The 25,670-nt window shown below is 37.5% G+C and overlaps 2 protein-coding genes across 8 annotated transcripts in view; both read right to left on the bottom strand.

The window, feature by feature from the left end:
- Positions 1-25,670, bottom strand: part of LOC6034560 (AF4/FMR2 family member lilli) — a 187,142-nt gene that overhangs the window by 15,882 nt on the left and 145,590 nt on the right. For all 7 annotated transcript variants that reach the window (XR_005277123.1, XR_005277122.1, XR_005277124.1 and 4 more), the window contains exons 3-4: positions 641-860; positions 264-542 (exon numbers count right to left, since the gene is read on the bottom strand). Coding sequence is in view for 4 of the 7 variants with exons in the window: in XM_038252543.1 (XP_038108471.1) it covers positions 264-542; positions 641-860 (499 nt within the window). In the remaining 3 variants the exon portion in view is untranslated. The remainder of the gene's footprint in view (positions 1-263; positions 543-640; positions 861-25,670) is intronic.
- On the bottom strand, positions 14,445-16,295 carry LOC6034562. The gene is made up of 3 exons (XM_038252546.1): positions 16,207-16,295; positions 15,316-16,151; positions 14,445-15,261 (listed from the first exon to the last, which is right to left on the bottom strand). Exons 2-3 carry the CDS (start codon positions 16,123-16,125, stop codon positions 14,515-14,517), a joined length of 1,557 nt encoding a protein of 518 aa, XP_038108474.1. The 5' UTR covers positions 16,126-16,151; positions 16,207-16,295; the 3' UTR covers positions 14,445-14,514.

The raw sequence follows: 25,670 nt of genomic DNA, 5'->3' as shown, positions 1-25,670 counted from the left end.
AAAAATTGTATCAGCCTAAATTTCAAACAATTATTAATTATATGCTTTAAACAGAAAAGTACAAACATGATGCATCATAGATGCAGTCATTAAAAATGTTTCAAAAATTTATGATGATACTATGTGCCTGTTATATTACTAATCAATCAAAAAAAGGTTTCATTTTGACACAGTTTCGCTTCCAAATGTCAAGAAAATTTTGATGTTTTACTCATCTCAAAGGTCACAGACTACTAGATCCCCACTCGCCCCTCAAAACTCACCTTGCGACGTCGGTATCAACAGCTGGGCTCCCTGGATGCCCTGCACAATCTGCCCCGAGGCCAGTATCAACTGTGGCATCTGCGCGGCAGCGGCCGCCGGCAGGGGCTGTGGAGTGGCCGCCGCCGCGAGCGAATGAGCTTGCGCTCCGAGGCTGAGATTCAGCGGCGAGTTGTTGGCCAACAGTGCCGACGGAATGCCCCCCGTCGGCAGTCCCAACCCGGGCAGACTGGTCAGCTGGGCGAGACTTTGGAGCTTCTGCAGATTCAGCATGTCTTGCACTGTTTTTGGGGGAGGGAAGAGAGGAAATATGGGAGGAAGGTTAGCGGGGGCAACTGGGGCAAGGTGGCGTTCTTTGAACTCGATATGTACTACTCACTGGTTCCGTTTAGGTGCAGTTGGGCGGAGGCGGCGGCTGCAGCAGCGGCAGCGGCCGCGGCCGAACTCGGCGAACCGCCCGGGGTTGGCAGGGACAGCGGGGACATTTTCTCCCGGCTGCGGAGGGCGGCGGCCACCTTCGTAGTGGCGGCACACCGGTTCAGCTCGTCCAGCACGACCGGACTGTTTGATCGGCTGCAATTATCACTTCTTTCACGGTCCTGCGGGGGGGAAAAAGTTCGAGAAAAGGAAAAAAGGTTAAAAAAGACGACGGTGTTGACGGCGATGACGACGGAAGGAATTGAGAATCGAGCAGGCCATGACGGTGCTGATTCGTTTGACGCCGGAAGAATCGAGCTCACGTTTCGTTCGTCGGTTCGCAGGCCAGTAGCAGGCCATGAACGACGAACGACGACGAACGCGCGTAGAAAATCGTAAATGTCGCAATTAAGCCAACGGAAATTAAAATTGACAAATTTCAAAACTGGTAATTAGTCACAATTATGTTTAATTATATTGAACGCGGGGAAAAAATGGTTTAATTTCATGTTATAATGAGTAAAGAGAGGAGAGACGGAAAAGTGACACAAGAAGTGGTTAAAATGGTTACATTGGAAAGCATTTTCCGTACAGAAAGATTAATTGTGCAAATACGCTTAAAATGGTCACAAAGTTTTCAATTTGATTTGAAATAGAGCGATTTATTTTAAAATATATTGAAATATGTTAACCGCCATTTTTTGTAATTGTTGTATTTCTTCAATTTAAAAATATACTTTAAAAATTTGTGTACGTTTCGAACAAAATATTCCGATCTGAATTTATTGAATAACATTTAAAATAATTGGTTAGTCAATCATGAACTTAAATAAATTGAATATGTTTATTTTCTTCATCAAAATTTGTCAAGAAATAATGCTTTCTCTTATTTAACCCTGACAGAAATAACAACAACCCTTCAAGCAAAGTGGTTCAATTAGCTCGTTTTGAAGAACCATTTTTATTGATTGACATGTGTCGATTTGCCACGTTACAACAAAGTCAAACAAAAAACTCGAAGCTAAAATGAAATATAAATCAAGCTAATGGTTCTACCGGGATTATCTTGTCACTTGTGTTTCAAAGTGTTTGTGTGTTAAAATGTATTTTTGTAATGCAATTGTTCTGCCAAGTAGACTTTTTTTCAAAATCGAATTACAGCTTGAGCTCATTAGTCAAATTATAATCGATTCGCCAAAAGTGAAAGTCAAACAACAATCGAAAATGTCATGCAGCTAAAAAATGCAACCGTGAAAAAACGCCTCCCATGTAACGTAATTCTTTCATTAGCCCGAAACAAAGCTTCTAATTGTTCAAACATTTTCACTAAATTACTGCAAATTAGAATCAAATTTGCGTCACAATTTAGCCCGAACTCGTTCGTTCATTCGTCCTCGCTGGATGCATGGCCAACTGCAATTTCCCTGTCACGTTTTGTTTTCGAGGAAGAGGAACTGTCTGTCCTGCCGCGCGCTGTTCATAGCCTACTAGAACCAGGTAGAACGTTGAACGCCGACGACGTCGCTGATGATGAGTGAATGATGCAAACAGCAAATAATTTCTGACTGCATTGTGTCAAGTAGGCTGCATCAGTCAGCCCAGGTAACTTGATCTATAGGGTTTGGCACTCTTTTTTTTTTGCTCACTCGCGATGCGATTTCGATTCATCAACGACTGAATGCATCCACATTGGACAGCAGAGATAAACGGGGGGATGGACGGAACCCTCGCCGAAAAAAAACCGTCTATTGCTCTGTGAGATTCGCGTTGATCGAAAAATCGAGGGAGTGCAGAAAAAAATCTTGCCGTGCAGCGCAAAACGCGAACGCGAAAGTAACGATAATAATGAATGATGTTTCGAGGTTCGATTGCACCTGCTGGACTGAGGAAGTCGCATAAAAAAGAAGCCAACCCTCAGCGTGCCACGCTGGAACTTGCAACACAAAAAATGCAATAATTAAATCAAATAATTAACACAGAATCGACAATTTCAATCTATATTTGAATGACGAGAATTGTGCTCGCTCCTTCCAACCCCCACGCCTTTGTCTCATTCGCGATGAGGAGTCTGATGTGATGGTTTGACGATGATGATTTCTGATTCATCGGAGGTTGCATCATCGCGAGGCCACTGTGAGGCTTGACGGTACGAATTTATTTTGGAGGTTTTTTTCGTTTTTTTCGGACTCTTTATTTCTAGGTTTTTTTATGAGTTTTGTAACATGAGGGTAGGCATGAATACATGCTGGAAATAAAATGAATAAAAGGATCTAAAAGTACGACTCGAGGACCAAATGTGATTTGATGAATTAATTTTATTTATATTTGGCTCACGGACTAGATCTGGCAGGATCATTTCATTATACATTCTTGACCAAATTGATAGATTAAGTTAATCCACTGGTATAACAAAAATTATCGTTACTTCCCGTTGTTCCCAAGATTCTTCAATGTTTATGATTAAAAGTCTCTGAATCTCAGTTGTTGTGTTCCTTTATGTGCTTGCTCTAAAAAATGGCCCCAAATGGATTTGAATTACTATTTATGCATACTATTCTACTGAAGTTGTGTAGAAATATCAACTTAAAAATAAATTTTCCATGGCAATTCATGAAAAAAGTAAAACGAGAAAAATTGCAAGAATTTCCCAGTAAAACTCTCAAGACCAATTCAAAACCTAATTCAGTCTGGATAATACCAAAAAAATGAATTTAAAAAAAAATGTTGTTGGAATATTAAAATACAAATTGTGATGATTTTTTGTTGATAATTCTTTTGCATATCGGTGATCTGTCAGTTGATTCTGAGTTTTTTTTCTTTTCTGGAGAAAGGCAAAAAACATTTGAAAATAAATTATTAAGACTGCCTTAGGACGGTCACAGATTTTTTTTTATTATAATGACAAATTAAGACTGATTATTTAAAAAAAATATATATATTTCAGCTCTCTTGAATATTGTTACTGTTTATCTAGTTGCACTTTTCAGCACCTGTATCGTCAAATAATACTTTTCAAGATCAAGATTCATGACTAGTGATTTTTTGACGATTTTACGGAAACCGTGTATTCTGTGTAATTTGCCATTGCCCGTCATTTTTTTTAAATACCGTGAAATGACGCGAAACACTTCATAAGATTTTTAGCAGCCGCTTTTAAGCAGTAAACATTGCATTACAAATTTAGATTTTTGTTAATTTTGTGATGCAAATTTTATGTCAACGTGTTGTTAAAAAATGTTCCAGAAAAAGGGGGAAAAATTAAATTTTAAATATTCATAGAAAAAAAAACCTTTTTTGCAATTCCGTCGTGAAACTACTTACTTTTTCTGTCATTCTTGAACGACGAAATAGCCTATTTTTCTGTACCAAAAATAACAGAATCGAATAGCAACACTTTTCAAAATAAATGCTGAAAAGTTCTACTGAAATGGGTGCTGAAAAGTTGAACTTTTCAGCACTTGTTTCGAAAAGTAACACTTTTCAAAAAAAATTGATTTAAACGATTTATTTACAAAATACATGAAAATTTGACATAAAATTTCACTCAGTGTGTGTTTTTTGGAATTGCAAAAAAATTTGTATGAAACTCGTTGCAAAACTTGATTTTCCCAGCACTCTTCGTATTTATCCAACTCGGTGAAACTCGTTGGATAAATGTACGATTCGTGCTGAAAAAATCCTCTTTTTGCAACTTGTTGCATAAACTACTGTTACAATTGACTGTCAACTATTTTGGATACCTTATACAACGTATATTTTTGTACTTTAAATCCAGTTGGGCACAATTAGACATTATGCTAATTTTTGAATTTTGGGATCACAAATCGGAAAAAGACCAAAACTTACGGGAAAGAATAATTTCATAATTTCAGTGATATTTTGTAAATTATCGGTAGAAGCATACAAAAGGCAAAAAACATTAGTGATACTGTTTGCTTCAAAATATTAAAAACTAGGATTGAAATTTTAAATTTGTTTTTTTTTTTCTTTTAAAACAATCTTTCAAAAAGGGTGTAAAAGAACGTTATTCAAAAAGCTAAACAAATTGGTATTAAATCAGGTTTTTTATCCAATTCGGATTAGTAAACAACACATGCTGGAATGAAATTTGTTAGGCATTTTGAAATGTTTTATGATATTCTGGAATTATCAGAAAATAAAAAAAAATATAAAAAAAAACTGCTACAAAAGGAATGTTGCCTAAATATTTGCAGAAAATCATGTCAACAAACTGATTTTACTAATTTTATTTTTAATAAATTTGTCCTTAAGGGTGTTCTTCGTTTTGGAGATATTATAACAAAATAAATTTCGAAAATCTCAGTAAAATAAAGAGGACGGACTCGTAAATTCAGCTGATAATTAATTCTACAAACTCTCACAAAATTGATGTAATTTTTTGCAATGAACGTGAACTGCTGCTCAGTAACTGCCCTGAAAAAAATATACAATAATGTTTTTTTGCGTTAAAGCCTCGTTTAATGTAGAATTCGTTCTGGAAAAATCCCAATTTTGATTATTTTTAATAAACTACTATTACAGTTTTCTCAATTATTCTAGTATGTTTTATACAGATATTTGTATGATGTTCTCTGAAACAACTGTGGCACACCAAAATTTAACTGATTAATTCACAAAAATCGAACAATTAATAATAGCATGGCAAAGTTTGAGTTTCATTCGCTTCAATTCTTGAAGTTATGAAGTTAAAATTTTGTTTTAAAGTTTTTTTTGCATTGCATTGTTGTTCCAAATTTGTGGATTTCATGGCTCAATGTTTATCTTCTTTCGGTCGATGCAACACTCGAAAGATGACAAAAAAGCTTTTGAATGAAGGTAAAAGTTAATCATTTTGTCCAATTATCGATTTTCCATGCTTTTTTCAAGCATGGACTGTCCTGTAAACTGTACTGAACATAAAGGATGACTGTATTATTTCAAGTCAGCAGAACAGGCCTTCAAGGTATGATTTTTTGGGTGGATTTTTTTAACAATAATTTGATTTTTTCACGACGAATTCTAAATTTTTAAAATAATTTTCCTATTTTCGACACAATCAGCTCAAAATACGTCCACCTACCCAATCGTTGACCCCCTCGGGATGGTCATTTCCTTCAACAGAAATTTCACCAGACAACGTCGCTGGCACCACCCATTTGGCGCTCGCGAAATAAAAAAAAACGAATCCAACCTTCCCAAGCGTGAAAAAAGTCATCGTAATAAAGCATTAGCATTGCATACGTTATTATGAGCATCGAACGGGGCAACACCCTGACGGGGCGCACTCGGTCCTTGGCCACTGTCCGGTCTCGTAGGCGTCGCGAAACGAGAAATATAGCCGTCACACCATCCGACAACGGAAAAATCGACACCGCGGGTTTCGCGATAAAAAAAAGAATGCCGCCACGTTACAGCGGTTGCCTACTTTCAGGCGGGTGCGCGTCCAAGAGGAACAACAAAAAAAAGTTGAAGGATAACTCTTCTGGAGGATACTTTGAGTGGAGGGGGGTCAACACGAACATGTTTCATAAATGTGTATCAGGGGAGTCAACTTTTGAGCGTCCTCGACAACCCAGGCTTCCAACACTTGACTTTGGACTTTGAATTAGAACAGCGATATTTTTGAAATTTTCAGTTTGAAAATTTAGCTAAAATTTTGCCACATTTAAAGCAAATTTGACTCTTTATCCACAGCGGCAACTTCTCGATGTTTCAACTTTTGACGTCCATCCAAGTAGCCACTGCAAACGCCCCCACCCCATAACAGTTCAGTTGATCGTAATCAACCGTTTCTTGCTCATCCTCGATATGAGCACGACATTCCACGTGTATCGCTCGCTCGCTCTCCTTCTCCTTGGCCGAACCGTAATTTCAATGTCCAACCGACGTTCCTCGTTAATCCACGGATCGAAAAAATCCACGCTGCTGGACAGAAATGTGAGCGTGGGGAGGTGCTCCGGGGTAACTGAATTTAAAACACCCACACCTTATATCATTACGGCGATTATAATGCGGATAGATATGGTGTAACACACCGACACAAACCTTCATTCCACATTTGCTCATCGCGAATGGTGCTCATCAGAGCTGGCTCTCATCCCATCCGCATCGTAGCAGGCGACTGCAGCAGTCCAGCGCAGAAGTGAGGGAGAGTGAGTGCACATCTTTCGGGAAAAAGCGCGCGACTTTTTCACCCACCCCTTTTGGGAGGGGAGGGGTATGAGAGGGAGCTCCACGTGGGGTTCGTCAATACACCAGCGACGGGGCTGGCAAGCTGGACTTATCGGAAAGCCAACTCGTTTCACGTTCGTTCCTCCGGCTTTGGTGGGAGTCTGGGAGGAGGATGGACACAAGTGTGAGGACGATGATTTCTGATGGTGGAAAAACAGCAACAGCAGTCAGTTAGTGGACCGCTTCTTCTTCTACTTCTTGTTCTCTGATGGTGGTGGATGAGCTTCCACCGGACGGTAATCATATTTTTGCCGTAGACGCTTCCGATAAATATACAAGTATATTTTACATGAACAAGTTGTTGGATGTTGATGTTGCAAGTTGATTTGAAAAGCAGGGAAAATTTTTCGAGATTTGTAAAACATCAAAATCCTAATTACAAAATGTTCTTGAAATACACTTGAATACACTGAAATACACTTCACTAAAAAACCCATAGCGCATAGGACCATTTTAAAACTACACTCGAAATCATACAACAACAAAAACTTCAGTTAAACACACCTGATTTAAACTATTCAGGGTTGCCAGTTTATCAGAAAAAATAGAATGGATATTCCAGAAGAAACATCACAAAAATGATTACATTTCTGAGGTAATTTATCAATAGGACGGAACCTTGTGCATAACATTAAAACGGTTATTTAAGATTAAGCCACGATATCACAAGACAGTGTTGCCAGACCATCTATCTGTAAGACTTATGGTAAAGATTTTTCAAAAAAATTGTTGACTTTTTTACTTGAAAAATGTCAACTTTACGGACCCAACCCTACAGCAATCTTGTTGTAATAATAGTAAAATTTTGTTGTAAATAATTCTGTGTATAGTATTTTAGGGTGTGAATCCAAAATTGTATCGATGTTTCCCATAGTTTTCAAAATACTAAAATTTGTGCAACAAAACTATCGGTGCAAAAAACTTTGGCTGATGTTAAATGGTTGAAAAAAGTGATATTTTCATTTTAAAAATTTTGCTTTTAATATCGCAAACACAAAATTGCCTTTTCATTTACTCTAGTTTATTTCTGATTTTAACACCTAAACTCCCAAATTTGAGAAAAAAGGGAGAATTGGTATGAAAATTCCCCTTTTTTCTCCAGCTTAACAAAATAATGCTGGTTTATTAAAACTCGAATGTGATTTTTTTTTCTCGAAGGAAACATTAACCCAGACACCTCAGCCTCATTTTAGTTTGGATAATATTTGTCAAAACTGTGTTATTTGATGAATTCTAACATCAACTTTCATTTCAAATTGGTTTGGACGCTGTAGTCAATGCCAAAACAATTAAATTAAATAAAAATATGAGTTTACCAAAAATGAAAAACATTTCACTGAAATATTTCAGAGGCGTGCGAAGCACCGGGAAGGCAAAGCAGAAAATTATGGTTCTAATATCTTTAAATTCTGGTAAAAATCTAAACAAAGTTTGAATTGTTTTGATGTTAACAGCTTATTTGATACTTAGAGAATGCCATTCACTAAAATTTCAATCCAAATTTGTGCGATTCGTAAGAAAAAAACGAGTGTCCGGAATTCGAAGCGAAAGTGTCCGGATTTCAAATCAGTTTTTTTCAGTGTCCGGGATTTGAAGAACATCAAGTCATTTTGATTTTAAAAGTCTGATGAAAAATGGTTAGAAAAGACATATTGTGCATGATTTCTCTTGGAAATGATTGTTTATACTACATCCTGATGATGTTTATACATTTACAATTTATTACATGATTTTTTGCCAGCTAATACAAAACGATAACTACTAAGTGCCCGGATTTCGAATATTGACGTTATTATCCTTAAATTTCCAAACATTTGATTCGATAGACAAGGTTTGGTTGAAGATTTTGTTTGCAAAATAAAAAAGAAACAGGATTATTGAAATAGAAATTTACTAGAATTAAAATTGGCTCAAATCAAAATTTAAAATTTTTGAGTCAATTATCCAATAAGCTTACTTTTTCAAAAGGTCCTATGTGCATAGGAAACCCATGGCGCATTGGTTGTTTTGAAAAAGTTGTTGTTTTTATAACATTTTTTGAGTGTTATTGAAAAAGAATTTAAAAAATAATGTACAAGCGTTCTAAAACTAAAATATTTTGTTTGGTAAAATAAACATTGACTGAAGTTAAAATCTATATTATTTTGAGTAAATGGTTATACATTCAACTGAACAACTGTCAAGTTGCAGTTCAGTCCAGACTCGATTATCCGAAGTTCATTTATTCGAAAAATTGTTTGAGATTCGAATATCCGAAGTGAATTTTTTTCATAGGCCTTCAAGTGTTAACTATACTTTTTAATAAAAAAAATGAAAGCATCCTAAAATGTATGAGCAAATCTCATGAGAGTGAGTAAAGTTATTGCGTTTTTTTTTGTATTTTTTCAATTTGAGATATTGTTTGTACTTTTTCATGACCATAAAAAAAACTTTTTGAATTATTAGTCCATCCTAACAAGTCTCCATACAATATTGGCTGATTGACAATTCTTTTAAAATTGAGCATTTTTTAATATATTTTTATTTTTTGATTTTGATGAAACTTTGTGTGACCAAAAAAGTCACTTTGCATTTTTGGTTCATCCATACAATTTCAGCAACCTTCCATACAAAAAAGGCTATGAAAATATTCAAAAATCTGTACCTTGAAAACAGATAAGCTGCTCGATTTGGTTTCTTAGGTCAATTTGTAAAACTTTTCAAAACTGAAATTTAGAAAATAATTTTCTTTGAAAGATCGGTTTCACGATTTTTTTTAATTTTTTCGACGTTTTTCAAAGTTTTCCAAAAGTTATGATTTAAAAAAAAAAATTACAAAACTTATGATGAATTTTGATCAACTTGTGTCATAGCTCAAAAGATGAGATTTTTTCATCTTAAACATAACCAAAAATGACAGTTTAAAAAAGATTATTATGCGGAATATTTTGTGGAATTTCTAATTTTTAATATGTTTTAGATGAACAAATGTCATCTTTATGAGATATGGGTCATTCCATCTCAACTGTGCACGAAAAAGTGCAAATTTGAAAATTACCCTCTCCGATCCTGCTCAAATTTGGCTGAGCTGTTGATACTATCAAAACATGCAAGAATCCCGAATTTCATCCAAATCGGACCACCCCCTCCATTTTTGTACCTCCCCAAAAAATTGACTTTTTGGCGATTTTTGGCCAAACCTCCTAGTTTCAAACGGCGATAGCTCAGGAACCACAAATCTCAGAAGGTCGTTCTTGGACTCAATTTTGAAGGAAATCGGACGTAGAATCTATTTCCGTGATCATAATGTTGATTAATTTATTTTTTCTACCTGTATTGCGCAATTGAAAACATTAAACGGCCGTATCTCAAAACACCCCAGCTTATTTTTTTTATTTGACCTCACCATCGTGTTCTCCGGCCAATTTTACATAAGAATCGCCTATCGACAGAAATGAATATGTTTCGTTCCAGAGATATCGAATTGTAAAGTTTTGTGTTTTCAAGATTACCTGCATCAGCTTCATTCGCCGCATCTGCTAGAAGCACACAGGCGGGCTGATCAATAACTGCTACCTGGCCATTTATTGAAATAATATTTCATGATAAATAATCTTCATCAAATTGAGCAAAAATTAACTGTATAATACTGTAGGAAACTGAAGTTTAATCGCAAATGTTTATCTGCTCAAAAAAATTAATTAAGTGGAGCAAAAAAGTGCCATTCAGCAAAAACCCCAAAACCTGCTTTATTATTATTATTATTATAGTTTATTATTGACATTTTACCATAATTCTGATTTATGGTTTAGATTGATCATATTAAAGCAATTTTTATATAGTGAGCCAGCTCCATTTCATTAAAATATGATTTTGGTCAAGGTACAATTAATTTAAAAAATCCTTATACGTGAGGACAGCAGCCGTATTGTGTTCCAAGAATCCAAGAATGATAGATGAAAAAAAACACTGTTGTTCGGACGGTGTCGAAATCATTGCAACTAAATTTGGAGAATTAGCCGCTTTGCAGCACATCAAACTTTGTGATTTTCTTACATTTTTCAGTTTTATACATTCCAGAAATCCTTTTCCTACTCTTTGTGATCGTCCTTCACTAGAGTACAACGTATCAACAAATTTTATTCATTTTAATTCATATTTTTACTCAATAATGTATCGTGCACTTATTTTTCAGTGTTACTAACAAGATTAATTCTCGGGTGAGTTTTTAAAAAGCCGTAAGAGCCATTGTGACCTCTGACACTAATTTTCGTTTTTCTAGAAAATGAAACAAAATTTCATTTATTTTAAGTTTGGGGCACTTGAAGGACGTATAGATGAACAATCTCGAGCATTTTGGTATTGGTTTTTCGTAAGTAGGTCGAATACCGATGCAAAAAGGACTTTGTTTAACAATGGCTCTTACGGCTTTTTGAAAACTAATCCGAGAATTGCATTTTCCTCTCGCTCCGTCGGAATCCAATTCTGCCCTTTACTGTGTGTCGTCATTGCTCTGTCCAGTGGGTTAACACAGAAATTCACTTCATTAATTTTTTGAGCAGATAAACATTTGCGATTAAACTTCAGTTTCCTACAGTATTATACAGTTAATTTTTGCTCAATTTGATGAAGATTATTTATGATGAAATATTATTTCAATAAATGGCCAGGTAGCAGTTATTGATCAGCCCGCCTGTGTGCTTCTAGCAGATGCGGCGAATGAAGCTGATGCAGGTAATCTTGAAAACACAAAACTTTAAAATTCGATATCTCTGGAACGAAACATATTCATTTCTGTCGATAGGTGATTCTTATGTAAAATTGGCCGGGGAACACGATGGTGAGGTCAAATAAAAAAAATAAGTTGGGGTGTTTTGAGATACGGCCGTTTAAAGTTTTCAATTGCGCAATACAGGTAGTAAAAATAAATTTATCAACATTTTGATCACGGAAATGGATTGTACGTCCAATTTCCTTCAAAATTGAGTCTAAGACCGACCTTCTGAGATTTGTGGTTCCTGAGCTATCGCCGTTTGAAACTAGGAGGTTTGGCCAAAAATCGCCAAAAAGTCGATTTTTTGGGGAGGTACAAAAATGGAGGGGGTGGTCCGATTTGGATGAAATTCGGGATTCTTGCATGTTTTGATAGTATCAACAGCTCAGCCAAATTTGAGCAGGATCGGAGAGGGTAATTTTCAAATGCTGTTCCGCTTCAGATGGAATGACCCATATGACATTAAAAAATATTGCTATGAACCTTTGAATTATGAGAAAAATGATTTTTTCCGACGTTTTCACAAAAAAAATGTTTTTGAAAATTGGCAACACTGTCAAAAATTGTTATTTTTAGTTATTTTAATCATAAATCTTTATTTTAACTAAAGAAAATTGAATTGTGGTTCTTCAAAATTGTATTTAAAATAACGGTAAAACAATATTTTTTTCATGGACTTTCGATATATCGATTGGAAAAATTGCTTCTTATTAGAAGTTTTGTGCAGTAGCCTATTAAATATATAAAATTGTTTCACTTTTCTTTCCAACGTTCACCAATGATACATTTCCGATCGTCCCTAATTAAAATTCACATTTTCTTCCGCGATGGACACCCTCCTTCTCCTAAAAAGCAAAAAACCTTCCCGACGCCTACTACTATTATTTATCGGCGTTTCTCACCCACCATCGCCGTCGTCGATTTTCGCAATGTACGTCCATCAGACCAACAGCAAGCGCCCGAGAGAACGGAGACCCATCGCAGTTGGCCAAGCAAACGCTTGCTGCAGGATCAGCGCCTACTGGCCGCTGCACATATCCATGGCGTTCCGAACACATTGACGTGCGCTGATTACGAAACGGATGGTGGGGGAGGTAGCTCATCAGGTGGGATGAGTTCTTCGACTTAATAATGATACCCAAACTCTTGTGCGCTCGTCCTAGGCTAGGCTGGACACCACGAGGACCATCCGGAGAGTAGCCGGCAACGCCATCGCTGGACACGTCGCCGAACGGGAGGTGGGGGATGGGAATGAACGTTCATTAATTTGGTGAAATAATTAAAATAGATTGAACATCCCCCCTCCGCTTCACGTATGTGAGTGTGTGTGTGTGCGAGGAGTGTGCAAGATCAAAAAATCAAGACCCCGACTGGAAGTTTTTCCCTCCGTGTGCTGGACAAGGTGCCTGCTTGCGTGTGTGTGTGATTCTGTTTGGTGTGTGTCAATAACTTTATTAAATCCAAAGAGACTTTTTGCTTGCTGGGAAATTAAGTGAGCAAAGGTAGGGTGTGGGGAAGTGGGGTTAGGTGGCAATGCAGTTAATATCAGCCTGCAGCGTAGAGCGGGCGAACGCATCGCGTGATCCTTTCCCGTCGAAGAGGGGTTGTTGGACGGAGCAAAAAAAAAAGGATTCTGCTTGCCAAGGTGATGGATGTGAGGGCTTTTTTGCGCCCTCTTCCTTTTGGCACAGTAATGTCCAGGCGTTGGACGGAACGATAGGACGAATGGAATGAAAATTGGACGGATCGAACGGTTTTTTTTTGCTCGGAACTATCTTCCGTGTGCAAATTAGATGGAATTCAGCTTGGAGCTAATTTGCTCCGCTTCATACTGGAAATTGATGAAACGCTTCAAATTTTGCATTTGATTCAGGAAAAAACGTTTTGACTTTTTGTCAAATAACATTTTCAATTTGGTCAAAGCAACCCTTCGGTAATAGCATCCCCTTCCAACCCCAACCATCCCATCGTAGTAGGCGTTTGGCACCGCCAGCGAAATGGATTTTTTAATGATATTACACACAAACACACAGCGATGCGTTGCCCATGGCCAACCGTGACCACGCGCGCGTAACCAAAGTCCTGCGAGGTTTCAACCCCGAAGGGGTGGGCCAAAGGGGGTAAATATCTCATCTGGTGGGACAAAACAGGAGACAAAAGGACACACCGAGACACGGCACATATGCACGGCAGCACCAACACCCTCTCCCACAGAGCATTTATTTAACTTCAATTTATTTGTTTTTTCTTCGGCTTCGCAGAAACGATATTTTCTCTATTTCTTTTTTTGTTTCGGCGGGGTTGAGCGGACCCTTTACAAGCGGCGACTCGCCGGAAAAGGACAAATATGAAATTAAAAATGTCCCCCGTGCGGGGTTCCAGCAGCCGATGCAACGGCGGCGTGGTTTTATATGGTCAGGGAGTGATAAAACGTTATCTTATTACTGGAATATATGCACTTTTTGCGCGTTAATTAATATCGAGCGCAGACTCTACACTTTTGTGTGCGGCTGCAGGGGCCTTTGGAGTTGCTAGTTTGGTTTGCAGTTGCACTGTGGTGCACGGGAGATTTTTTTTACCTTCCCACAAAACCGTCCAACTCTCAGCGAAACTTATTTGGAGATACGGTGGAGATTTCCCCTTGTCCTCTTAAAAAAGTGGAGCATCAACATTTTCCCTCTTGGGGAATTGTGCTAAGACATCACTTCACATGACGAAATCCAGTCTGCAATCCACTAAAATCAAAATCAGTAAAGCGCAGCGATATAAGAGAATGTAAACGTAAGGTTTAAAGTGAAATTAACTTGGACTTTATTTTTATATTAGCCATTACAAAATTTTAACATTTTATTTTACGTTTCAACCAGCTCCTTCCCCGCCTCCCTCATGTACGCCCGGAAGCGTCCCAACTCCACCCCGGTCAGTTCGGTGTCCCCTTCAATCTCCAGTCGTTGCAGCTCCGCGCAGTACTCCACAATGTTCTGAACCACAGCCTGACTTATCTTACAGTTCCGCAGAACCAAATTCTCCACCGTCTTCCCCATGATGCCCAACTCTTTCACGATTACGTGCAGATTCAACTTCTCCAGCGACGAACATCGCAGCTCCTTCAGCTCGGGAAACATCAGAAACATCATGCTCACCTCCCAGGTGCTCAAGTTGCCATTTCCGTCCAACTCCACATATTTCACGCTCTTGTTGACATGCTCTTGCGCGTCGTAATCGTCGTGGTTCCGCACGGACACAATGTGCAGTCGGAGATATTCGAGCGAGTACAGGCCGGACATGAGCTCGGTAAAATCGGACCAATCGTCGAATTTGACGTATTCCAGCGTGAGTCTGGTCAGGAACGGTGTGTACTGGAGGAACTTTTTCAGGTTGTCGGCGGACACCTCGCAGTTTCGGAGAACCAACTCTTTCAGATGCTTGTTTTCGCTCTCTCCGTCACATCCCGTCACCGTAAACGGACCTTTGACCTCCAGGTACTCCAGCATTGGCATCGATTTAGTGGCAGCTTCCAGGACATTTTTATCTACCAAGTTCAGGTGAAGCACAAACCGTTTCAACCGCGGAAGTCCTCGACCCATTTCACGAATAGTCTGAAATCGAGCAGTTAATAATTTCAGTTTTCAGATTAAGATAAGCAAACATACACTAGATCTAATCGCCACGTACAGAATGGTCAGCTCTTCAATAGTTGACTGACCTCGTGCAAACTTGATCAAGTGCATCTCACCACTGCGGGGCGAGTTCTGGAAGTTCCCGAGCGTAACACGCTTCAGCTTAGCTTCATTCAGTCGCGAAATCCTCTCCAGCATCCCTTCAACCGGTTTCAAGCTCAATTCTTCCAGTGTGTCCTGTCTGAAGCTCACGAACTGAATCACCTTTTGCTGATCCTCATATCCCATTTCAACATCGACCGCAAACTCAAACTTGAACAGCGGCTTCGGGATGATCTGGTCCAAGCATTCCAGAATCTCAACGCTGCCATGTTTCACCGAAAGACGCTTAATTTTACCCAGCTTAAATGAGCAGAACACGGGCTTCGTCAGCTTGACCCCGTCCAGATTGAGCTCCTCAAGATTCGGCACGAATCGCAGCATATCCAGTGGAAAGTCACAAACGTTCATCGTCACCTCGGTGATATCGCCGGCGATCCTCGGCCACCACGCACCAACATTCACAATGTTCAAGTGCTCAAAAATCACACCGGACGCCGGAATCAACGACTGAGGATTGAAGTTCTTATCCATGGTTTTGATGTCCAGCGGAAATTTAAGCCGAAATCGCGCCCTAAGTTTAAGGCACTCGTCGACGATTTTGCGGAACTCGCTGCACGCTGCACGAACCGTGAGCAGTTCCACGAATGGAAGCTTGAGAAATATTCGCTCCAAAACTTCCGTTGAAAGTCGCAGCTGCTGCTTGGAGGACGACACCCTCATCGTCATCTTTGTTTTGGCCATTTGAGCCGGTTTAAAGTCGACGGGAGCTGAAACGAATGCAGCGTTTAAACCTTAATCAATTTTCAGCCAACATCTACTTACAATTTTATTTCAAACAGGTTCAAACTTTCAGCTAATGCATTCACGTTCTTGGTTCACATTCTGTTGTAGACTGCCTGCGAGCAACTGACTACCGGGCGCAATTTTGTTTTGCTTTGGTTCTGTTTTCTCTCGTCCTACTGTCAAATTTGATGTTGTGCTGCATGGGACAGAAATGCGCCTAAGCGAAATGTTGTAAGAGTGAAATTTGTAATTTAACCTTAAAATTTACCGTTTATGATGAATATACATCATTACTCACAAAGAGAAACGCAAAAAGTAACTTTTTCAAAACTTTTTTTCGTAAAATCGCAATAACTCGTGATGTTTATGAGCAAACCCCTTATGTCTATATATCAAATTTTTTGTAATTGTCTGCTCTACAACTTTCTAGAACATTGTTACACTCTAAAAAATAACCCTGCAATGTTAGAAAAAACACGAAATTTTAAAATGAAAACTTTTGTTCTAAATTAAAAAAATGACCCTTCTGGGTCAATGTAGATTCGAAAAGTACATTAAATTTCCCATAAAATGACATGTTCCAAAAAATTTTACAGTCGAGTAACTGAAAATGGGAGAATTTTTAAAACTTTTTTAGTGTTTTTTTCGATGAAAAATCGGGCGTCTAATTTTACATAAAAGTCCCTTTGACACCAAATTTCTATCTCATCACCGTTTCAGGCTGCAAATTATTGAAAAACACCTCTTTTTTCGCATGTTCAAAAATGGAAGGGGTCGTACCGCCCCTCCGTCACGAGATATCAAAAAACGGATCTCGGATTCGTGATCAGGGACAAAAGTTACCCCTAAGGACAAAGTTTCTCGCAAATCGAAGAGGGGTCAGGGCAACTGCTGTGTGAGTTGGCGGAGAATTACCCATTTGAATTAGAAAAAAAAAATCAAAACAAAATATAGCAAAATAAAGGCCTAAAACCTGCATGTATGTTATAAAGGAGATAAAATAGAAATATTTTATAAATTTCTCAACTCAGCTTTACATTGAAAATGGACCAACATTAGGGTAACAGTAAAAAAACATAGTCATCAGAGATACCCCCTGACTCGATTCTTAGGTAAAAATAAGTAACGATGCCAATATTGAGCCAAATCGGATAAAGTTTAAGGGTCGCTATAGACTGTTAAAGCTGGTGAAAAAAAAATTTTTTCTTTAAATCTCAAAACTCGTCAGGGTTGAATCGGTTCGTTTTGCGGTCTTGGACAAAGTCGTTTGTCGTAAAAGTTTACATAAGGATCTCATACTTTACAATGATCCGTCACATTTAACGCCACCTGTTGATGGAATTTTGTAATCATTGCTTTTCCCCATACATTTAAAAAAATCCCATACAAATTTCCATGAAGAATAGCGACCCTTTACCCTTAACCGATTTGGCTCAAAATTGGCTCAGTTACTTATTTTTACCTTAAAAATCGAGCCAGGGGGTATCTCTCAAGATTTTCCAAAATTTTCATTTTTTCTTGTCACCCTAACCAACATGTGTGTCTGAACCCTTTTGTAGCATATTTTGAAAATATTGTTTTTGAAGGATTGGAAATTTTACAGCAAAAACATAATAGAACACTGAAGTTTAAACCAATATATACCGTGACATCGTCTGTTAAAGTTAAAACATAAGACTGATGTGCAAACACTTAAAAATATTTTAGATAAAAGATCCAAACTAAGCCAACAAAATACATTTGAATTTCGTGATTCGGTTATCTGAAGATTCGATAATCCTGCAGAGTGATTTTTTTTACGAGAACTTTGGGCAAACGAGTCTGGACTATTTCCAAAAATAGTTAAGTAAACTTTTATATCGCCATCAAAAACTATTTTCGAATGTCAGAATATAGATTTAGCTTCAGGTGGTGAAAGATGTTTTAATGACTCTCTAAAAAAATTATCACAGAAAAATGTCACAAAACTTCTAAAATTTTAAGTTGAATTTTAGTTTTCAAAAATGTAAGTTTTGATAAGATTATTTTTGTTTTGCTGAAGAGCAATTCCATGCCAAATAGGGAATCGGTTGTACCCGACCCTCTCCGATTTCAATGAAACTTTGTAGACATGTTATCCTTCGCTTATATAAGCCATTTTTGTGTATATGGAGCCAGTTCCACTCGATAATGACATTTGAGAAGGGCGTAAGTGTTTTAAATATTTTTGTAATTCGGAATTTAAATATTTCTGTATTTCGAAGCCGTTGCATCGCATCAAAAAGTGGTCAAAGACAAACTTGTGCAACCTGATACATCCAATTTAAATGTTGTCAAAGACAAACTTATGGGAAATTTGACGAGCTTTCCGGTAAAAATATTTACGAGACTGAAAAATCAAGTCTGTCATATAGAAATTGCCAAAAACCATCAAAAAACCTATTTTTTCTACATTTTTATTTTTAAAACCGCTGTAATTTTAGAAGGATTGGACTTAGGACAATGGTCAATATGGAGACTTTTATGTAAAATTGTCTGGAAAATCGATTCCCGTATTCGGTTTTTGAAAATTTTGACGTTTAGAGCACTTTTCAAAAAAACAGTTTCAGTAAATGATTTTTGTATTTTTTTTAGGTGAGTTGCTCCATCCTGCATTTTTCGTGAGTCTTTTTGTAACATCTTAGGCTATCATCACAAAAATTTTGAACGAAAAAAAATCGTGGGCTCCCCCTCAAATTTGACTTTTAAACTTAAAAATCAAAAAATCTCATAAAAGTTGGGTGTTTTTTTCTTTCAGTGTATTTTTATCGAAAAGCCCGTCAAATTTCCTACAAGTTTGTCTTTGATCACTTTTTGATACGATGCAACGGCTTCGAGATACAGAAATATTTATATTCCGAATTACAAAAATATTTAAAACACTTACGCCCTTCTCAAATGTCATTATCGTGTGGAACTGGCTCCATATACACAAAAATGGCTTATATAAGCGTAGGATAACATGTCTACAAAGTTTCATTGAAATTGGAGAGGGTCGAGAAAAAAGTACCTGAAAAATTCCTGTTTTGGGCTGGAATTGCTCGAAACATATCAAAATTTCACAAAGAAATAAAATGTTCTTAAACTGGTTCAATCATGTTTAAAAATGGTTAATAATAGACTGAGTGATTTTTCACACTGAAAAGTTGAATTTCACGAAAAGAGAAGGAAGAATAAATTAACCTTGAAAATCATCAACAATTGATGTAACATTCAAAGAAAGTCTTTTCTTTTTGTTTATTTGTTTTAGTCACGTCGGGTTGTTCTTAAAACATGTTGTTATCTACCAAATATAACTAAAGCAAAAATTTAAAATGAAATATGTAAAACTGATTTGTAATTGGGATTGCAAATCAAGTTAATATTGTTAAATGATGCTGTTGCTTAAATTATAGTGAAAAATTCATGTATGACCAAGCGCAACATTTTATGTTTTCTTGAGTTTTTTTTAAATGCTCGTATAAGTTGTGTGAATCCCTACATTTTTGGAACCTTTTCAAATAAAACTTATATTTGATAACAAATTTAATTTTGAAGCTGAAAAACATGTTCCAATTCAAGTCCATTTTAACTATTTACATTTTAATGAATTTGAAATCAGAACAAAAACAGTCTTGTCTAGCAAAAATGATAAATATAACTGGAACTTTTTTCCGACATTTTGAAATCTGTATTATAATCTTCTTTAAAGTTTTGACCTAATCCTTAATTTCATTAAAAATCTTTAGGCAAAAACAGAAACTGTAACAAAATCATTAGAATTAAATAGACAATATTGATTTCGATGAGCATGAGCATGGTTGACTGCCAATGAGCTGCTACTCCGTTATTGACAGATCAGCTGAAGTTAAACAATGAATCAAAAATGATCAGTGGGAGCCAACCATCCGTTCACTGTTTAACCCCTGAAGACCCCGACTTTATTAGTCAATACCGGCGCCCTCCCAAGAAGCCTGCAGTTCAACAAAAGGGAGGAATGTTAGTCCGATAGTTGAAGTTGCAAACTCATCAAGCACATAGTTTTTCTCTATATACTTGTTGATACCGCTTGAGACCGTTGAATCCACAGCATCTCCTTCAAGCATCACGTGATAATTTTTTTTTTTGGGTTAGTAGGATAAGGTATTGGCTTTTCGATGCCTCCCGAGCTACGATGCTATGGGGAGGACTTTCATAACAAACCCGTCGGCGAGCCTTCCGAGCAACGATGCTATGGGAAGGTCTTTCTAATTAGCACACCAAAACACTCGCGCACAGGTATTTAAATACTGAATAAATGTAATTTTTCATCACGATTACCCAGACGACATTGATGATATAGGAAGGACCTTTTACAGTCATTTACAGTAATACTTAAACTTATTTTAATGCAACAATTCACACGACGTCGTGCCTCCCGATCAACGATGATGTAGGAAGGACTTGAGCAAGCCAATCAGGATGAAACACGAAATAAAATTCTTTTCTTTTCACACACAATGCCACATAATTGACCGCGCGTCACCACCCAACTAATTGAACTGATTTTCTTCTGCTTGTGGGCAAGCCAACCAGGATGAAACACGAAATAAAATTCTTTTCCTTTCACACACAATGCCACATAATTGACCGCGCGTCACCACCCAACAAATTGAACTGATTTTCTTCTGCTTGTGGGCAAGCCAACCAGGATGAAACACGAAATAAAATTCTTTTCTTTTCACACACAATGCCACATAATTGACCGCGCGTCACCTTGTTGGGAGCATGAGCATGAGCATGAGCATGGTTGACTGCCAATGAGCTGCTACTCCGTTATTGACAGATCAGCTGAAGTTAAACAATGAATCAAAAATGATCAATGGGAGCCAACCATCCGTTCACTGTTTAACCCCTGAAGACCCCGACTTTATTAGTCAATACCTGCGCCCTCCCAAGAAGCCTGCAGTTCAACGAAAGGGAGGAATGTTAGTCCGATAGTTGAAGTTGCAGACTCATCAAGCACACAGTTTTTCGCTATATACTTGTTGATACCGCTTGAGACCGTTGAATCCACAGCATCTCCTTCAAGCATCACGTGATTATTATTTTTTTGGGTTAGTAGGATAAGGGATTGGTTTTTCGATGCCTCCCGAGCTACGATGCTATGGGGAGGACTTTCATAACAGACCCGTCGGCGAGCCTTCCGAGCAACGATGCTATGGGAAGGTCTTTTTGGTTAACACACAAAGTCACTCACACACAATTATTTCACTCCACTATTAATTAATCCAAAATAATAGACAATATTGATTTCGATAAAAGTTCAAACTGATTATTTTTTCCTTTTTATTTTAACCATTAATATTTACTTCATTTAAGCGTGCATAGCACTCATTTCGGAGTAAATGTTGCAAGGCTTTTATTTAAATATTTGTTTTCCTTTCAATTATTCGAACAGTTTATATCACGCTTTTCAATTGGAAGCTTTTTTAATAGCATAGCATAGTTTGTAATGATAATACTAAATAATGGCTTGATCTCACTAAATTTCATCATCAAGTGCATGCAAACTCGAACACAGTAAGCCTAAATAAAAAATGCAACTTAACTAAAGTTGATTAGTTCAAAAATTTATGGGAATTAAAAACATGAATGAACAATGTGTTTATTGAAAAAAAATTAAATATATTTTTAAATCTCTCTCTATTTAATGGATATTTACAAGCAAAAATATAAAAAAAAAAACACAATATTTAATTGATTTAAAGATAATTTTGATTTCGTACACTTAAACTAGTGATAATCTCTGACTCACAAAAAATTAAAAGCAGTTAAATCTAGGGATCCATTTACTCCATCAGAGTTAATTTGTCAGCTTTTATCGAACAGCAAACTGCAATTCCCTGATCAGTCCTAATTTCAAAATAATTAGATTTTTGTTTCACTGCTCTCAAAGAGCTACTATTTCCCCAAAAAAAACGAAGAACCATTGCATTTCACTCTTCCACTATTATACACAGTTCAATGTAGCCCTCCTAATAGGAAAGCTTCCCTGGTCCCACTCTCAGTAGCCCCTGACGGGAGCGCCACATCGTTTGCCGAAGCCCCGATCGACGGTCCATCCTTCATCCGCCAAACTCTCGACTCGACGCTTGCTTGGATGCTTCGCGCGGCAGCCCACCACCAATCGAATTGAGTCAAAAGTTTTCACATGTGCCAAAACTAAAAATTGTAATTTCAGTTTTTTTTATTTCCGTTATTTCCCTCTTTTCATAACGCCTTTCCTCCCCCTCTCCCAACCACACCTCTTGAAGGAGCAAAATTAATTTCCCAATTCGATCATTTTAGCTTTAGTTTTTAATTTATTAAAATCGCGCGCACTCGTGCACTTGTGAGAGTGCTCTCCGCCAGCAGCGCAGTTTGTGCACCATACAAGTAAGAATTGAGTTTGCTAAAAAATAATGAACAGCGCGAGCAAAAAAAAAAGAAAACCGTTAAAAATCGCGGATAGAACGGCCAAATTTGGTGTCCACTCTCCAGAGTGACTTTTTTTCCATCGGGGGCAAGTGGTGTAGGGTAGGTGAATGGGGGGGGGGACCTCGCTGGACCAAGGGAGAAAGGGCACTAGGAAAAATCGTGTTCACTCGTTCTGTCCTGCACACACACACTTAGGCACACATACACAGAAGCTCATACCCATGTGATTTGAGCGCGAGAGATGAATGCATAGCCTACTAAGAGGGGGTAGAGGTGACATGGAGGCAAACACAAACTTAACTCTTCGCGTTCGCGATGACCATTTCTCCCCCTCTTCAGCGATTTCTGGCCGGTCAAAATTGCATAGAGTCACACACGCGAGCAGAAAAAAAACAGCTGAAAGAAAAAGGAAAAAGTTGAATGATTTTACCCCGTAAATAAAAACACAGAGTATCCTTTTTTCGTCCTGTCTCGCTCTCGCGCCCGAATCTCGTCCCGATTCCGCGGGGAAAATTGCACTTCCAGGCAGCAGCAGCAGCAGCAACATCAGAAAATGGAAACGTCCTCCAAACAAAAAAGGACGAAAAACTTAAAAAAATAAAAATCCGCGCGCGTTGTTGATATATTTTGCCCCGTTTGTTATGTATATTTTTTTCCGTGTGTGTGCCTGCCGTCCAGTCTGCTTGCTGCGCGACTACGACGATGGTGACCACGACGAATAACTCTAGCGATGGAGCATTTTTTTTTTTTTGTTGCAATTTCTCTGCGTGCATGTTCTTTTTGCTGAGGAGTGCGCCCCACCGCACCCTTCCCTTTTTCGATTTTTTTTTATCGTCGTCGCAGGGTGGGTCAGCTATTTTTTTCCGCTCTTAATCGCGAAGGGGGAAGCCAACCCGTAGATATTTTCCTCTGCGATTTTTTTTTCGGAATTTCTTTTTTTTTGCAATTAAAAAAGTACATTTTGGGGGCTGCCTGGTCGAGGCGATTGCTTTCGACTTTATGTGTGCAAGTGTGTGTGTGTGTGTGCGTATGTGTTGTTGCATAAGCCAACCCAAAAAGAGGCGCGCGTATTTTGCGAACGAAACTAAACTCCCCAACCAGGATAAAGTGTGTGTGTGTGTGTGTGTGTGTGTGTGTGTGTGTGTGTGTGTGTGTGTGTGTGTGTGTGTGTGTGTGTGTGTACGAGTTTGGTCAAGGCACGAGAAAAGTATCCTATATCAGGTTAGCTGCAGCTTTTTTTCTGTTGTTTTCTAAAAAATAACAAACTGCTCTGGTTGCGAGATTTGGTTGCGCCGAGACTCGCCCTCAGTGGCGCTGGAATATGTTTGCACTACGCTGGTTTTAGTGGCGAGAAACTAGAATACATAACGACTTGGCAATAACTGGGTGTAATTTGAGGCGTAGTTTAAATGATAACGACAAACTATTAGCAACATAAACTACCAGGATTTGTTGTTTTCGTGGACATAAAACAAATGAAACAGATGATTTTTAGATCTCTTGCCTTTGAAAATGTTTCAATGTAAATCTTTTCATGTGAAATTATTTCAGGTAAAATAACATCAAAACAAATATAATAAATTGAAACATCACATTTTCAGACCGTCCAAATTTTTTTTTATTTCAATAAAAAAAATCATTTTGAAGTATAAAAAATTTGAAATCTCGGAAAATTTAAAAAAAAATCTAAATGAAACTTATGGCAGGTTGTTAATAAAACAATTTTCTGATCGATTTGATGTCTTCGGAAAAGTTGTAGGTATTGCTTGATACATTTCCGAAAACAGTTACTTTATTTTTGGAAATGTTTAATATGAAAAATATGCACAAGTTGGTCAAAATCAATATCTCAGTTTAAAAAAAAAAACATTTATTCCAAAAAACTTTGAAACAGGTCGATATTTTTTAATTTAATATATTTGTGTATGCAAAAACAAATTTGCAATCGAAAACTACTTTATCAAAAAAAACTGTACTGTTTTCAAGTCAAAGCCACCTAAAATTGCGATAAAAGTCATGACCAAGCTTGACTTCTCTGAAAATACATTACGAAAAGATCAGAATGCATTGAAGATTGGACCAAAGTGGGCGAAATGGAACCCACAATCGGACTCAATTGAACGCGGCTGATTCCCTGGTATGAAAAATAGTGTTTCTTATGTAAAAAAATCCGGGGAATCGATTGGTGATGGTTTCATCCACCACACGAAACGGCAAAGAGTCAATTTTGCCCCAATTCCCCATTTTTATTTACATTTTTTCTTGAAAATCGGTCTGTATTTTGAGCGGAAGCTTTATGCGGCCATCCAAAATGCACTTAACTTATGTGAAAATGTCCCAGGAATCCAGTAAAAATAACCACTTGCTCCGCAAAAATCATCTATGGTCCATTTAACCCCAATTTTGCTATAAAAGCATTTAAGGCCATTTTCAAATGTTAGGTCAGATTTAAAAAATCTGATAATATTTTTTTTGTAAAGATCAGACAATTTTACACAAGAATGACGATTTGCGCTTGATAGTTTAACACATTTATGTTGATCAAAATAAAAATTATGTAAAAGGCAGTTTATTCTGCGTTTGAGAAAATTGGTCCAAAACTGATTCTTCAATCTTTTTATTTAGTTTTATTTCTATATCAACATAAATGTGTCAAACAATCAAGTGCAAATCGTCATTCTTATGTGAAATTGTCTGATCTTTACGATAAAAATATTATCAGATTTTTAAAATCTGACCTAACATTTTAAAACGGCCTAAAATGCTTTTATAGCGAAATTGGGGTTAATTAGACCATAGATGATTTTTGCGGAGCAAGTGGTTATTTTTACTGGATTCCTGGGACATTTTCACATAAGTTAAGTGCATTTTGGATGACCGCATTAAGCCTCCGCTCTAAATACAGACCGATTTTCAAAAAACAAATGTTAAAAAATGGGGTATTTGGGCAAAATGGACCCTTTGCCGTTTCGCGCGGTGGATGAAACCATCACCAATCGATTCCCCGGATTTTTTACATAAGAAACACTATTTTTCATACCAGGGAA

This window comes from Culex quinquefasciatus, chromosome 2 (assembly GCF_015732765.1).
Source record: "Culex quinquefasciatus strain JHB chromosome 2, VPISU_Cqui_1.0_pri_paternal, whole genome shotgun sequence".
NCBI lineage: Eukaryota > Metazoa > Arthropoda > Insecta > Diptera > Culicidae > Culex > Culex quinquefasciatus.
The sequence above is the reverse complement of the archived record's forward strand: the minus strand, read 5'-3'. Positions and strand labels throughout refer to the sequence as shown.

Coding starts and splice junctions, on each gene's coding strand:
- LOC6034562 (XM_038252546.1), bottom strand. CDS start 16,125: ATGGCCAAAACAAAGATGACGATGAGGGTGTCGTCCTCCAAGCAGCAG. Junction 15,262..15,315: donor ACGTGGCGATTAGATCTAGT/GTATGTTTGCTT, acceptor GCTCGATTTCAG/ACTATTCGTGAAATGGGTCG.